This window comes from Hylobates moloch, unplaced genomic scaffold (assembly GCF_009828535.3).
Source record: "Hylobates moloch isolate HMO894 unplaced genomic scaffold, HMol_V3 SCAFFOLD_4, whole genome shotgun sequence".
Classification (NCBI taxonomy): Eukaryota; Metazoa; Chordata; class Mammalia; order Primates; family Hylobatidae; genus Hylobates; species Hylobates moloch.
Window position 1 is genome coordinate 162,124,768 of NW_026652279.1, and position 14,011 is coordinate 162,138,778.

The 14,011-nt window shown below is 38.2% G+C and overlaps 1 protein-coding gene across 6 annotated transcripts in view; it reads right to left on the minus strand.

The window, feature by feature from the left end:
• The window catches only part of NALCN (sodium leak channel, non-selective), a 358,797-nt gene that overhangs the window by 227,861 nt on the left and 116,925 nt on the right, over positions 1-14,011 (minus strand). For all 6 annotated transcript variants that reach the window (XM_032151251.1, XM_032151250.1, XM_032151248.1 and 3 more), the window contains one exon: positions 6,104-6,190. In XM_032151251.1, coding sequence (XP_032007142.1) covers positions 6,104-6,190 — 87 coding nt within the window. The remainder of the gene's footprint in view (positions 1-6,103; positions 6,191-14,011) is intronic.

A 14,011-nucleotide genomic window follows, 5' to 3' on the forward strand; every position in this document is an offset into this window, starting at 1 on the left:
TGGGTAAGTAAAACACTCACCTCCAGTGCTGTGGAGACAATATGGAGAGTTGGGAAACTCAGGCACAACAAAGCCTCTCTGCCTCTGCTCATGTGGCAGCCACCACCCAGCTCTGGCCAACTCCAGCCAGGTGGAAATGAGAGCTCTTTGTTGCCAGATCATCCTCTTTTACATGATGGGTAGGACTTCTGGGTTTTTATGTAAAATACTCTGGTTTTTAAAGTTTGGATCAAATTTAAAAACAAAGTCCTACTTTGAACAAAATCAACAATTCTTAGTAGTTAAATGGGAACTCAAACATCAGTTTGCTATCTCTCAGATATTATTGATACCTCATTTTTTCTAATTTACTTCAACAGTTTCAAAATTACAAATTCCATTTAAGTACAGCCGTTCCAATGTTTCATTCCAATAAACTCTGTCTTCTCGTTAACATACAATTAGTTTGGGTTCAGCTGGGCGCGGTGGCTCACACCTGTAATCCCAGCACTTTGGGAGGCCGAGGTGGGTGGATCACAAGGTCAGGAGTTCAAGACCAGTCTGACCAATATGGTGAAACCCGGTTTCTACTAAAAATACAAAAATTAGCCAGGCATGGTGGTGCATGCCTGTAGCCCCAGCTACTCTCGAGGCTGAGGTAGGAGAATCACTTGAACCTGGGAGGCGGAGGTTGCAGTGAGCCAAGATTGTGCCACTGCATTCCAGCCTGGGCAACAGAGTGAGACTCTGTCTCAAAAAAAAAAAAAAGAATTAATTTGGGTTCTTTTCAATGATGCTATTCCTAACACTATATTTCTAAACATAAGACAAATGCTTACAAGATGAAAAGAGTTCTGAAAGAGGTGAAACATAACAGAAGTCAGGGTTACGTCCTGCCAAGGCTCTGCCACCACAGATTAGAGGAGACATCCTGGCAAAACTATCCAGAGATATCCAAAGCCCTACAACCTCTGCGAGGCACTTTCTGGAAGCAAACTCCAAGTGTACTGCTTGCTTTAGACTCCAACGATATGCATATAGAAATCAGTGTTTTGTATGGAAAAGGGTGTTATTGCCACAGTCTATTCAATTTCTAGTTCTTAGAGACAAGACCAGGAGGATAAACAGAGCAGCTTCTAAGTGAGAGGTCAAATAAGTACTTTCATAAGCCAAGAAGGTACTGGCTCCTTCTTTCACCGGACTGTTCTCAGTTAATAAACATAATTGATCATCTCTCATGTTTAAAGCATCGTTCCAGTAGTGACCGTGACTGGTATGGTCTCTAAAGTAATGGAATTTCCCCTGGTTGGAGAAGCAGACATCAAACAACTAATTATATCCTTTTATTTTATTAAAATTATGACAGACATAAAAGAAAAGTGTAGGATGATATGAAAACATGTAACAGAGGTACCTGGCTTATTTTTTGAGGATAAGAAAGTGATGTTTGAGCTGAGTTCTGAAGGATGAGTGAGAAGGAAGTGGTGTAGGAAGAGGAAACATTCTGTGAAAATGTCAGTGCTTCCTGGAGGCAGAAATGCTTTTTCATGTGAGATAAAATGAATAAATGCAGGAGTCTGAGAAGAATCGCCTCAACATTAACCTCCAAGTTACCTACTGGAAGAAGAATGAGGAAGGATACATTGAAAGAAGATTTCAAGTAAACTCTTCCTTTTAATTTTATTTTCATATTAATTTTTTTATGAGAACATGTTCACATTTTTCTTGTTTTAAAAATAAAAAGAAGTAGTATATGCTCCTGTTCAGCCTTGAGGGTAAGGTACCATGATAGTCCAAGCCAGGGAGTGGAAGGTTCAGATGAAAATGTTCTTGTTACCCGGTTTTAGACGGCATTAATCATTAGGAAAAGCCATCAAGTATTTCATGACCATTTTATCTTCAATATATTTTTACTTAATTCTTTTCTTTTAATTAATTAATTCTTTTCTTGCTCAGACATAGAAATGTATTCTCTCTCTAATCACAGCTCCTGCCTGGTACAAACGGACAACCTCTTGGCCATCCCACTTTTCTTCCATGCACTCTTCATTGCTGCCTCTGGAAAGCTTTATTCAGGGTCAAACACATGAAATTGAGTGGAATGAAACTTGCGTCATACTGAATTACCTGACCCCTTTCCCCCAGGTTTCTAAGCATATGAGTCACATTCATAAGATGTCAAAAGCATGCTGCTATATTCATAATACATATCTCATATAGGGGTCTCTGGGATGCCACATCTATACACTTCAAGCCCGATATCTATCCCCACTCCATTCCAATCTTTATTTTACTATCTCCTTGCTCGATTTTGTCTTCACACTTCACCTTGTCATTAATCTCTTGCTATTCTCAAATCTTTGTGATAAGGAGGCTGACTTGCCTCCTAATTTCAGATTGCCACCTTGAGGCATCTATTAACAAGGATTTAATAGGTTTTAAAGCTCTGGATACCATACAACTCTGATTTGGCACTCAGAGTAGCCCTGATAGTTTATTTCTCTATCACAAACTTACGATTTCTTGCATATTTTTTTCAGCTGGATAAAGCATGGGACTAGGAACCATAAGACCCAGCCACTAGTCCTGGGTTCTCCCTTTGGTTGAATGTAACTTCAGGAGACATCCCTATGTCCTCTGAATCACCACTTTCTCCTATAAATGGCTGACCAGGCATGTCAGTCTTTCTACATCACAGGGTTGCAGTAAACCTCATCCTTAGTCATTCTTTTCCTCATTCTCTCTCCTTTTTTTTTTTTTTTTTTTTTTGAGACAGAGTCTCACTCTGTTGCCCAGGCTACAGTGCAGTGGCACAATCTCAGCTCACTGCAATCTCCACCTCCCAGGTTCAAGTGATTCTTGTGCCTCAGCCTCCCACGTAGCTGGGACTACAGGCGCGCATCACAACCTGGCTAATTTTTGTATTTTTAGTAGAGATGGGTTTCACCATATTGGCCAGGCTGGTCTCAAACTCCTGACCCTAGGTGATCTGCCTGACTCAGCCTTCCAAAATGCTGGAATTACTCATGGTTTTGGTTTTAAGATTACGCACTAAAACCTTCCCTGACCTCTGAAAGAGGACCCCAATTTATATATTCTTTTTTTTTTTTTTTTTTTTTTTTTGAGACGGAGTCTCGCTCTGTCACCCAGGCTGGAGTGCAGTGGCGCAATCTCGGCTCACTGCAAGCTCCGCCTCCCGGGTTCACGCCATTCTCCTGCCTCAGCCTCTCCGAGTAGCTGGGACTACAGGCACCTGCCACCATGCCCGGCTAATTTTTTGTATTTTTAGTAGAGACGGGGTTTCACCGTGGTCTCGATCTCCTGACCTTGTGATCCGCCCGCCTCGGCCTCCCAAAGTGCTGGGATTACAAGCGTGAGCCACCGCGCCCGGCACCAATTTATATATTCTTATTGCATCTTGCTTTACTTCTTTCAAAACCCACGTCACTCTTGTGATTGCTAGCTCAATGCTGCCTTTTTTCCTCCCACCCTCAAGCATACTGTAAGCTCTATGAGTGTGGAGACTGTGTGTGTTTCTTTCAAGACTATCTTAGTGTCTAGCACATAGTTGGTACTTAGTAAATATCAGTTGATGGATTAAAAAATAACGTCAATTAAAGTGCTTTTTAGGTAAGAAGCTAGTACTATAATCATTGTCATTATTGTTATTACTATCAGTAGTGATACTAGGAGTAAAGGTAGTTGTAGTTTTATATTAGCAGCATTGTCAACATCAAATATAGGACAGAAGGAGGACCACAAAATAATACTTATCAATATTCATCATAAGCGTTTCCACTTATTGCCCTCCATTTTTTTAAAACTGACAGAAATAAATAACTAACAACAAACGAAATGAAAAGGCAGTCTATGGAACAGGGAAGAATTGGAACACAATATTTCTGAAAAGGAGATAATATCCGAAAGATGCAAGGAACTCATACAACTCAACACCAAAAAGCCCCCAAACTAAAAAACAAAAACAAATACAAAACGTAAATAATCTGATTTAAAACTGAGCAAATTCTGAGTAGACATTTTTCCAAAGAAGACATATGAATGGCCAATAGGTATATGAAAAAGTGCATACTATCCCTAATTATCGGGGAAATGCAAATTTAAACCACAATGAGATAACACCTCATATCTGTTACAATGGTCACCATCAAAAAGACAAAAGGTAACTATTTGGCAAAGGCATAAAGAAAAGATAACCCTTTTACACTGTTGGTGGGGATTTAAATTGGTAGAGCCATTCTGAAACACAGTATGGAGGTTTCTCAAAAAATTAAAAATAGAACTACTATATGATCCAGCAATCCCACTTCTGGATATACGCCCAAAGGAAATGAAATCAGTATCTCAAAGAGACATCTGCAGCCCTGTGTTTACTGCAGCATTATTCACAATGGTCAAGACAGGGGACAACTTAAGTGCCTACTGATGGATGAATGGATAAAAAAAATGTGGTATAGACATACAATGAAATATTACACAGCCATAATAAAGAAAAAAATCCTGCCATTGACAACTATATAGATAAACCTGGAGGACATTATGCTAAGTGAAATGAACTAGACACAGAAAGACAAATACTGCATAATCTCATTTATGTATGGAATCTCAAAAAGTCAAATTCATTGAAGCAGAGAGCAGGATGGTGATTACCAGGGGCTGGGGACAGGGGCTAGAAATGGGGAGCTATTAGTTATCAGTCAAAAGATAGCCAAGTTCTCAGGATCTAATAAACAAAGTGATTCATTAATGGTTAATAATACTGTATTATACACATGAGATTTGCTAGGAGATTAGATCTTAAGTGTTACCCCCCACCGCACACACACAGAGGTAACTATTGAATATATGCGGCGATGGATGTGTTAATTAGCTTGGTTGCAACAATCGTTTTACGCCGTGTACATATATCAAATCATCACATTGTATACCTTAAGTATTTACAATTTTATTCATTAATCACACCTCAATACAAATAGAAACAAAAAGAAGTAAATAACTCTATGGTAAAATGGCCATATAAACATAGCCCACAGTAATGGCTCAGAGTACAATTTTATTTTTCATGCACCAATCCTTGAGTTGCATAATAAGTCCCTATCTGGAGAAAGACCCAAAAGAAAGAAAAGAGATACAGTCTCATCCCACGGCAGATGTGAACACTTCTCCAAATTACGAGGGCAGGATATAAAGAACTACGGAAACCACCCCTCGCAAGAAGAGGATTTGTCACTGAAAACCAAAAGGGCTAAAGAAAATAAAATCATCCAGGTGGAAGGGTCAATTCTCCGATCCTACGGGTGGGCTGCTTGGAGGGAAAATGAAAGTGAAAATATTATGGAAAATCAGGGGTGCTGCTCTTGGTAACGTGACACTATTTTGAGTGAGTTACTGATATTTAGGGGGCAAGGAGGGGGAACCAAGCAAGGGAAGATGTCAGTATGGCCCCCTGAAGAAGAGATAAAGGAGTTTATTGGGCCTTATTGCTATTACTGTTATCCATATTGTTGTCAATGGCAGCTTGGAGAAGCTTGGAGATGATGATGATTCCAGAAAGTTCACAGGCAGGGACGAGGCTCCGTCTTATAATTGCTGTGAGAATCTATCTCATGAGGACTCTCAGGCCCCACCTGCAATCCTTATGTTTGTTATTGCTGCACTGTGCTAAAGAAACACCTCCACATTATGTTCCTCTGAATGCTTGCAAATGCAGAAAAACAGAGAGACTATGTATTAACATATTTTTTTCCCAGTTACTCTGTGAGGTATTAAACTGAATGAATTTGCCCACTGCCAAATATCTCAGGCCTTTGGTAAAGAATATTTTTGTAAGATTTCACATGTCAACAAAATTCTTCATTGATTCAATACCACTGAAATGCTCTTACATGCGTGCAGCCATCAGAAACTTATCAAATCCCTATTGTGTATCTTAAAAAAAAAAAAAAAGCTAGGTCCTGGGAATAGAGGAAGGAGTGAAGTACCATCTCTAACTTCAGGACCTTAAATTTGGACAAATCTAGAGCTTAAAGAGCTGTGGATTTTCTTCGATGAAATAAAATTCAAAGACCTTTGCTGGGTGATTTTTAAAAATGTCATTGTACTGCACCTGGAGGCAGGCTGGGGCGCGTCCCTGGGGCTTGTTGACATCCACAGCTACCAGCTGCCAACCTCCAGCAGCATCTTCATGAAACATCTTCAAGACAAAGAAGGGAGATGAGTCAGAGACATTTAATATGGAACATTGAGAACTCTATGTCTCCAGCTTTGTATATTTTTATGTTATCAAAAATTTGTCTTCCTATGGATTTATATTTGGAATGAAGTCATTTCAATTATATTTCTTTAACATTGAAAGCTTAAGTGAATGAAAAAAGAACAATGATAATAACTTGAGTTTATTGACTACTTGCTATGTCAGGCACTTTCTGTCTTGCACATGCTTTGCATGTAATTGCTCAAATATTCTTCTCCACAAGAGAAATACTTTAGTATTTTATCCCCATTATATTGATAAATATCTATTAGAGCTGAGAGAAAATGAAGAATTAAAAAGCATTATGTCTGGTGTGTTTTTACTATAGGTAGCAAATTTTTATTTTTATTTAGTGGACAGTTCTCACTGACCTAATAAAAATATTCTCAGGATCAATAAAATAAGAAGTGTGCATGTGGCATAGGGAAAGAACTGGTGTTATTTTAATGGTAGAAGACTGCCACATTGCTTAATACACTTTGTGTAATTATTTTAAGTAGGCAGCAATTAATCTGCTCAACAGAAATTTTATGTACATATTATGAAGGGAGCAAGTAGTTTCTTTTGGATTAAAGACCTAAGTGATGAAATTCAAGATGCTACAGGCCTACTAAATCTGAAATCCATTGAATTAGGTACCTAGGTTATTATCTCCTAGGGACCTATTATCTCCTAGGTATCATCACATATTACCTATGTGTCAATATTACACCCAGCTGGAAGACATTTCCCACTTTCATGTATTTTCCCACTAACATATTTTTCTTTCTAGTTCTTAGGAGTGAGTGTGTATGTATGTGTGTATGGTAGGAATAGGGCAAAATTAAACATTTTTGTTTTTCTAAATAATGATACTAACTACAAGTGCTCAGTGTTTTATTCCTGCCTGAGGTCACTGTTTTACATACATAAATATTTCCTTTGTCATCCTTATTTATGTCCTCCTGTTAGTCTGACCCTGTATTCGAAGGCGTAACTGCTAATGAAAATATGAATGAGATGATGCAAAGATCCCATTACCTAGGATTTGTAATTAGAGTTTCAAATCCCTGGCAGCAGTGGTGGTAGATCCTTTGTGGAAAATAAACTTGCCTTCTATAAAATGAGTGAGGTGGTGAGAGACAGTTGCCAAAAATCACAGGCCCTATATGTATTTTTATTATTTATTTATTTTTTTTAGAGGGGAGATAGAGTCCTGCTCTGTCACCCAGGCTGGAGTGTAGGGGTGTGACCTCCGCTCACTGCAACCTCCGCCTCCCGGGTTCAAGCAATTTTCCTGTCTCAGCTTCCCGAGTAGCTGGGACCACAGGCACCCGCTGCAATGCCCAGCTAATTTTTGTATTTTTTTTTTTACTAGAGAGAGGGTTTCAGCATGTTGCCCAGGGTGGTTTCGAGCTCCTGAGCTCAGGCAATCCCCCTGCTTCTGCCTCCTATATGTATTTTTAAATGACAAAATTAAGGTGCATATTTACATAAAGCTCCTTTGACAAAGACGCCAACTGCAAATTGCTCATCTCAGCTGTCCATTTACAGGATTCTGATTTTCTTTAGAATAAACTGCAAAAACTCTTTTTGGGGTGAATCAAGCATATTCTTCCTGAATAGGCTCATTCTGAGAATACAGACATCAGTGGAGATGCAAACCTGTTATAGGACCTTGTAAAGTTTCTGTCAAAATTCTGGAATCCTCATTTTAAGGACAAAAGACAAAACCAGCATTGCCAGTCACCAGTTATTAATAAAAACCCTCTGTTGATACATCCTATACTCTCTAATTGTGGCATAAAGGATCCCTGGGGCATATATTTACTTTGATCAGTAGCAGACTAATTTTCTCTCTTAAATTATTTTTTTTCAGTAGACCAAAATCAAAAGAATCAATTTAATTTTCAGTAAAAGTGTTCTCTCAAGGTCATTTATTTGTATGAAATAAGTAAAGGAAATGCAAAAACGTTCAATTTCTCTTTAGTCCCCTGAATTATACAACATTTAGATTGGTTAATATTACAGTAGATCTTTGAGACAGAAGCTGGGCTAGTTAGCAGAAGCCAAGAATCCTCAGAGACTCAAATCCTTGCGGGGAGCATGGCAGGGACTGCCAGTCTTTCCTTTGTATCTCTTTTTCCTGTTTTACAAAGAGAATCTGTATGGGGCCACTAGGCTACCAAGAAAAAAGGCCAGTTCTTGCCCCTTTTTTAAAGCTGACCTTGACCATGTAACTACATACAGGACTATAGGATGCAAGCAGAAACCCTCTTTTCCTGTATTTCCTTCTTCTTCCTGTTCTCTGGAATATGGATATGAGGGTTAGAGCTACAGCAGCCATGCCAGTCTACAAGGTGACTGTGGTAATGGAGGCTGTGCAAAGTGGAACAGGAAGGAAGGTGTCTGGATACGTGGCAACATAGACGACCATACCACTCGGAATGAGCACCTCCAACTGCTTATGAGAGAGAATGGGATTCTTCATTGCAAACCTCACCTAAGCAACTTATTTTGGGCTTTTTTGTCCCTTGCAACTGAATGTAACTTAACTAGTACATGTGGTTTCTGTTAGAATGTCCATTAATTTTTTTTTTAATTTTACTGATGTAATTTTCCTTTCTCATTCTATAATTAAATATTTTACTATTAAAGGCTTAGAAAATGAGGATGAGTTGCAAAAGAAACAGTTTAAACCCATTCCCCAGAGACACCACCACTAACATTTGAGAGTTAACATTCCAGGTATTTTACACACACACACACACACACACACACACCCCTGCATCCCACACACAAACATGGGATCTTTTTTTGTACTAATATGTCATCAGCATATCTTCACATCAATAAAGTTCAATGCTTATTTTAATGGTTTGCATTTATTCCAATTTCATAATTTATCATCGATAACTTATTGCTAGAGATTAAGATTGTTTCTATTTTTAAAAAATTGCCATAATGCCTCATAAACATTCTCAAACATATGTCCTTGGCTACTGCCCCCAATTTTTCTTAGGATACATTTCTAAAAGCGGACTTTCTTGGTCAGATAGTATATATGTTTTGCTTTTGGATACATATTGCCAAACGGTTTTCTGGAAAAGATGTTTTAATTCATACTCTTGGCAACAATGCATGCGAATGTCCCTTTCAGCCAGCAATAAGTACTGTCATTTTTAAGAAAAGAAAAGTTAACATGGGGCCAGAACAAAGACAGCATGTTGACAGCAGGGCTTGTAATGGCTAAATTGAAAGGAGGTAGCATCTCATGCTGAATAAAAAGGCTCTTGCAGCTGAGCAACCTGGTTTTGAGTCCCAGTTTTACCACTAGCCAGTTATATAATATTGGGTTAGATAATTAACTTTCCAATCATTGTCATTTTTTACATGCAAAGTGGAGACATTAATAGTGCCCACTTCACAGTATTATTGTGAAGATTAAATAAGACAAGTTGTAAAGCCATTAGACTAGTGCAGTTCTCAATATATGGGAGTGATTGTAAGATGTTCTGAATTAGTAGAATATCACCAATAACACAAATGAATTTCCATGGCACTCTCCTCTTAGCACAATCATTTGGAAGCGCATGGAGATTTCAACTTTGAGAATTCTCTCAGGCCTGTCCATTTGCAACTGCTAGAGTTTTATAACTGGTCGGTTGGTTTGTAAAGTAGTTAAAAATGCTTCTGGGATTGTTCCATTATAGGCATAATATCATCATCATCAACAACAACACGAACAACAGGTTATCTAATGGATAGTGGTAAGAGAAAGAATCTTGGTAATGGAGAATCACTAGCAGCTGAATTAGAATTCCAAACTCAAGACAGGCACACACACATCCACTTACACAGTAATGCAGAGAACATCTAAAATTTACTTTGCAATTTGCATGCTCTTTGGATTCTTTGAAAATTCATGGTTTTTCAAAAAATAGCTAATAGTCACTATGACAGAAAATAGTGAAAGTGGATACCTGGCTTGATTTCATTACAAAATAATATATTCAATGATGCAACCTCACCAAATTTAATTCTCATTTATGGCTTCTTATGATGATTGCATTATTCTATTATTATGGTTTTTTATAAGGAGGCACTCATTATTACACCATGCTAGAAGCACCCTTCCCTGAAATGCATTAATCGAATGGTTTTTTCACATATTTTAATGATGTATATTCATGAGGAAATACATGGTCTTGGAACACAGTAAACACATTTTTGCTAAAGTATTGTCTTTGAGCATTAAGTTATACATAGCTTTCTCTTTGGAGGAGAAATTCTTTCCAGTTTGGATCATGTGTCTTTTCATCCATTTTTTTTCTACTTTTTAACCCAGCACTGAACATTTATGCATAAGTTGCTTTAGGCATTGTATAACCCATATTCTAAGAATGTCGATGGAAATCCAAAGGAGAAAAACTCCAAAGTGCCCATTCTTCCCACACCAATTCTACCTTTATCAGTCTTCTCTCTTAATTGGGGATATTAATTCAGAAAACACATGTCAGCAAGAGTGCTCAATCAGAGATAATAACAGATCCAGAAATGATTGCTGTCTTTGTACAATCAGAATATTTAATTATTTACCAAACCTTCAATATGAACCTATTGGACTATGATTCATTTATAAAAGTTAGATATGTATTGACTGTCAGAAGCCTGCTTTCTGTCTCTTACCATTTTAACAGAAAAGTAGCCTTGTGTGGCTCTAAAGTTTAGCAGTTCTTTGAGTTCTACTCAAGGCAAAGTTGGGATAAGCTCATCTCCATCATGAGCTAGTCTAGATCAGAGGACCATGGGACTGCTAACAGATATCTGAAGTAAAGCATCTAAATAATGGGAGTAAAGGTCTGGGTTAGTGAGATACGGTAATCAGTGTTTCGTCTTCCAGCTCATCCGCACATCCCAACATCCAGTGATGGGACATCACTAAAAAGTTGTGGGCTGGGTAACCCTATAGTGGATTAACACAGTGGGGTATTATATCATGGGTGTATGAATCACTTATCCTTCAACCCAATCCACAGCTGAGCACAAGGCAATAGTTACCCATGTCTAAGAATCAGGCAGGTATGAAATCACAAGCCTCTCAGAGTTCAGGCAGAGTCAATGCTTAGTAATTTGAAATTTTCTACGTCATTTTCCTTCTGTTTTCCAGTTACACGTTATATTATGGTCTCCTAAAGACCCTTGGCATTAATGTCTCTGTAATTTGTTCCTATGCTGTGTCTTGGAGGCATTTGGTGGTGACCATTCAATTAAAAAATATTGCTTTGTTATTTTAAAGAAACAGTTCTCATCACAGATTTCCTTTCGCCTCCCTTGAAATGGTTCCTATCAGAGCCAATTCCTAGGGAGCTGCCTAATATAACAGAAAGCCCCTTCTTTGTTCTGAAAATGTGCATATATATATATATATATATATATATATATATACACACACACACACATATTTTCTATACACATGGCTGTTACGGGAAGTCTGCAGACTTAGACATCAACAAGTCCAACAAGCCCAGGACCCTTTAGTCCTCTGATGAGAATAGCCTATATTTAACAACTGCAAATTTTCCATATGCTAGAGAAAGGCAAGAATGTATTTCCATGTTTGAAAAGCTGTGTGCATTACAGTAATCATCTTTATTTTATTTCCTTCAAATTAGTAACTTGCGATTTAGGGTTTTAAACCAGTGAATGAGAAGTCCCTGTTCACAGAATTTGGTCATATTTTACAAACGTAATAGCATCATGGCAAATTATGTCTCTCCCTTCTCTACACATAAAAGCATCAGAGGGCCCACTTGGAAGTGGCTAGCCAGGGTGGGCGGGGCCTGAAGCCCGTTGCTAGGCTGCCTGAGTGGTGTCTCACCCAGAGGCCGACAGCAGGAGCTTTGGTTGCTTAGCAACGAGGTCCTCAGCTCTAGCATTTTTCTTAATGAAGGTTTTTCACAATTCTCTGTATGATTACCACTGCTGAATATCTAGACGCATTACCTCTGAATTACCAACTTATTCCTCTTGATTAAGTACAATTTTGCATCAAAATGATTTTGTACAACTTTGTTCCAAGTCTCTTCACATTTCCCTTTCTATTAGAACCATTGGCTGACTTGGTGGTGCTTCCAAACACTATGTTTTCCAGCTGTGATTTTATACTTGAGAGTTACTCCATAAACATACTACAGTTTTAAAGGAATTTTAGGTCATCTCCAGGAACACTGTATGTGAGTTAAGGGCTGAGATCATAGTTCCATATTCCATTTAGGTCTCAAAGTCATAACTGAAAACATGTCCTTCTAGAGGCTGCCACCTCGGAAACAACCGGGAACTTGATCTCTCACAGTTTGCAAAAAGAGAGGAGAGAGGAGGCGAAGACTTGCTATGGTTGATTTCTTGAAGGCTTTTCTACATGGCATTTCTGATATAACCTGGATAGCATATTCAAAAAACCTTTCATGGAAGTTTGAACAGTTGTTTGTCAAAATTGAATACGACTGACACTATTTCATCTATAATGAATTGACTGGACAATTCAGACTTTTACAGCATCATAAAGATGCCTCAACACCATCAGACTTTTCCCAAATTAGTGTGTTTAATTGCATTTTAACATATAATTATTAAAAGTTCAACTTGAGGGTTTTCAAAAGTAAAATTTGTACACCTCGGCTCCTTGATAGATATCTTTGTCTTAACAGTTTTTGTAAGTGTTTACAAAGTTGTTGAATATCCTATAGAATTTAATATTATAATAGTTACAAGGCATTATATCACTTTATTCCTGATTCTGGAATTTATATTTTCTCTCTCTTTTATAAAGATTCACACTAGAAGAAGATAACAAACCTGCCCTTCCTTTTTTTAACACCACGAAAACACACACATGAAACAAAACCAAAAATAAAAACAAAGGCATTGGATCTGAATTGCCCTCTTACGTGGTAACTGCTCTGCTGCTTTTAGCAAATCTGTAGCCCACCTTCAAATTCTCAGGAGCCTTATGGATTTATGGAAACAATACTGTCTTATGGGAACTTATGGGAATCCTTCTGATTATATACGGATTCTTTAAAAAAAATCACAAACATGCATTTGGGTTTGAGGGATCTTTTTCATAGTTTATCGTACTGTGGTTTGTTCTGAATGAAATATATTTTCCATTACAAAATTCTAATCCTACACATAGACATTACATAGGTTTGCAAGTACATGAATAAATACTCATAAAAGTGAGAAATTCCATAGTGGTTGCATTTTATCCGCAAGCCATTTGAGGATTTGTGATATCAGAATCAAAGGTATGTAATAAATGTGGTTGACGATCTTGGTTTTGTATCAAAACCACACATGGAGCTGTTACAAAATATAGGTGTCATTACCCACTGCCTAGAAGCTCTGATTTGATTGTTCTGGGTTTGGGCCTTTGAACCTGTTTTATTTTATTTTCTTTTATGTTTTTGGGGGGATAGGGTCTTGCTCTGTCACCCAGGCTGGGGTGCATTATTGTGATTGCAGCTCACTGCACCTTTGACCTCCTGGGCTCAAGTGATCCTCCCATCTCAGCCTCCTGAGTAGCTGGGACTACAAGCTCATGCCACTACTCTTGGCTAATTTTTAAAAATTTTTTGTAGATACCGGGTCTTGCTACATTACCTAGGCTGGTCTCAAACTCCTGGGCTCAAGCAATCCCTCTCCCTCAGACTCCCAAAGTGCTGGAATTACAAGCATGACCCACTGTGCCTGGCCTGCACCTGTATTTTTAAACAGCTT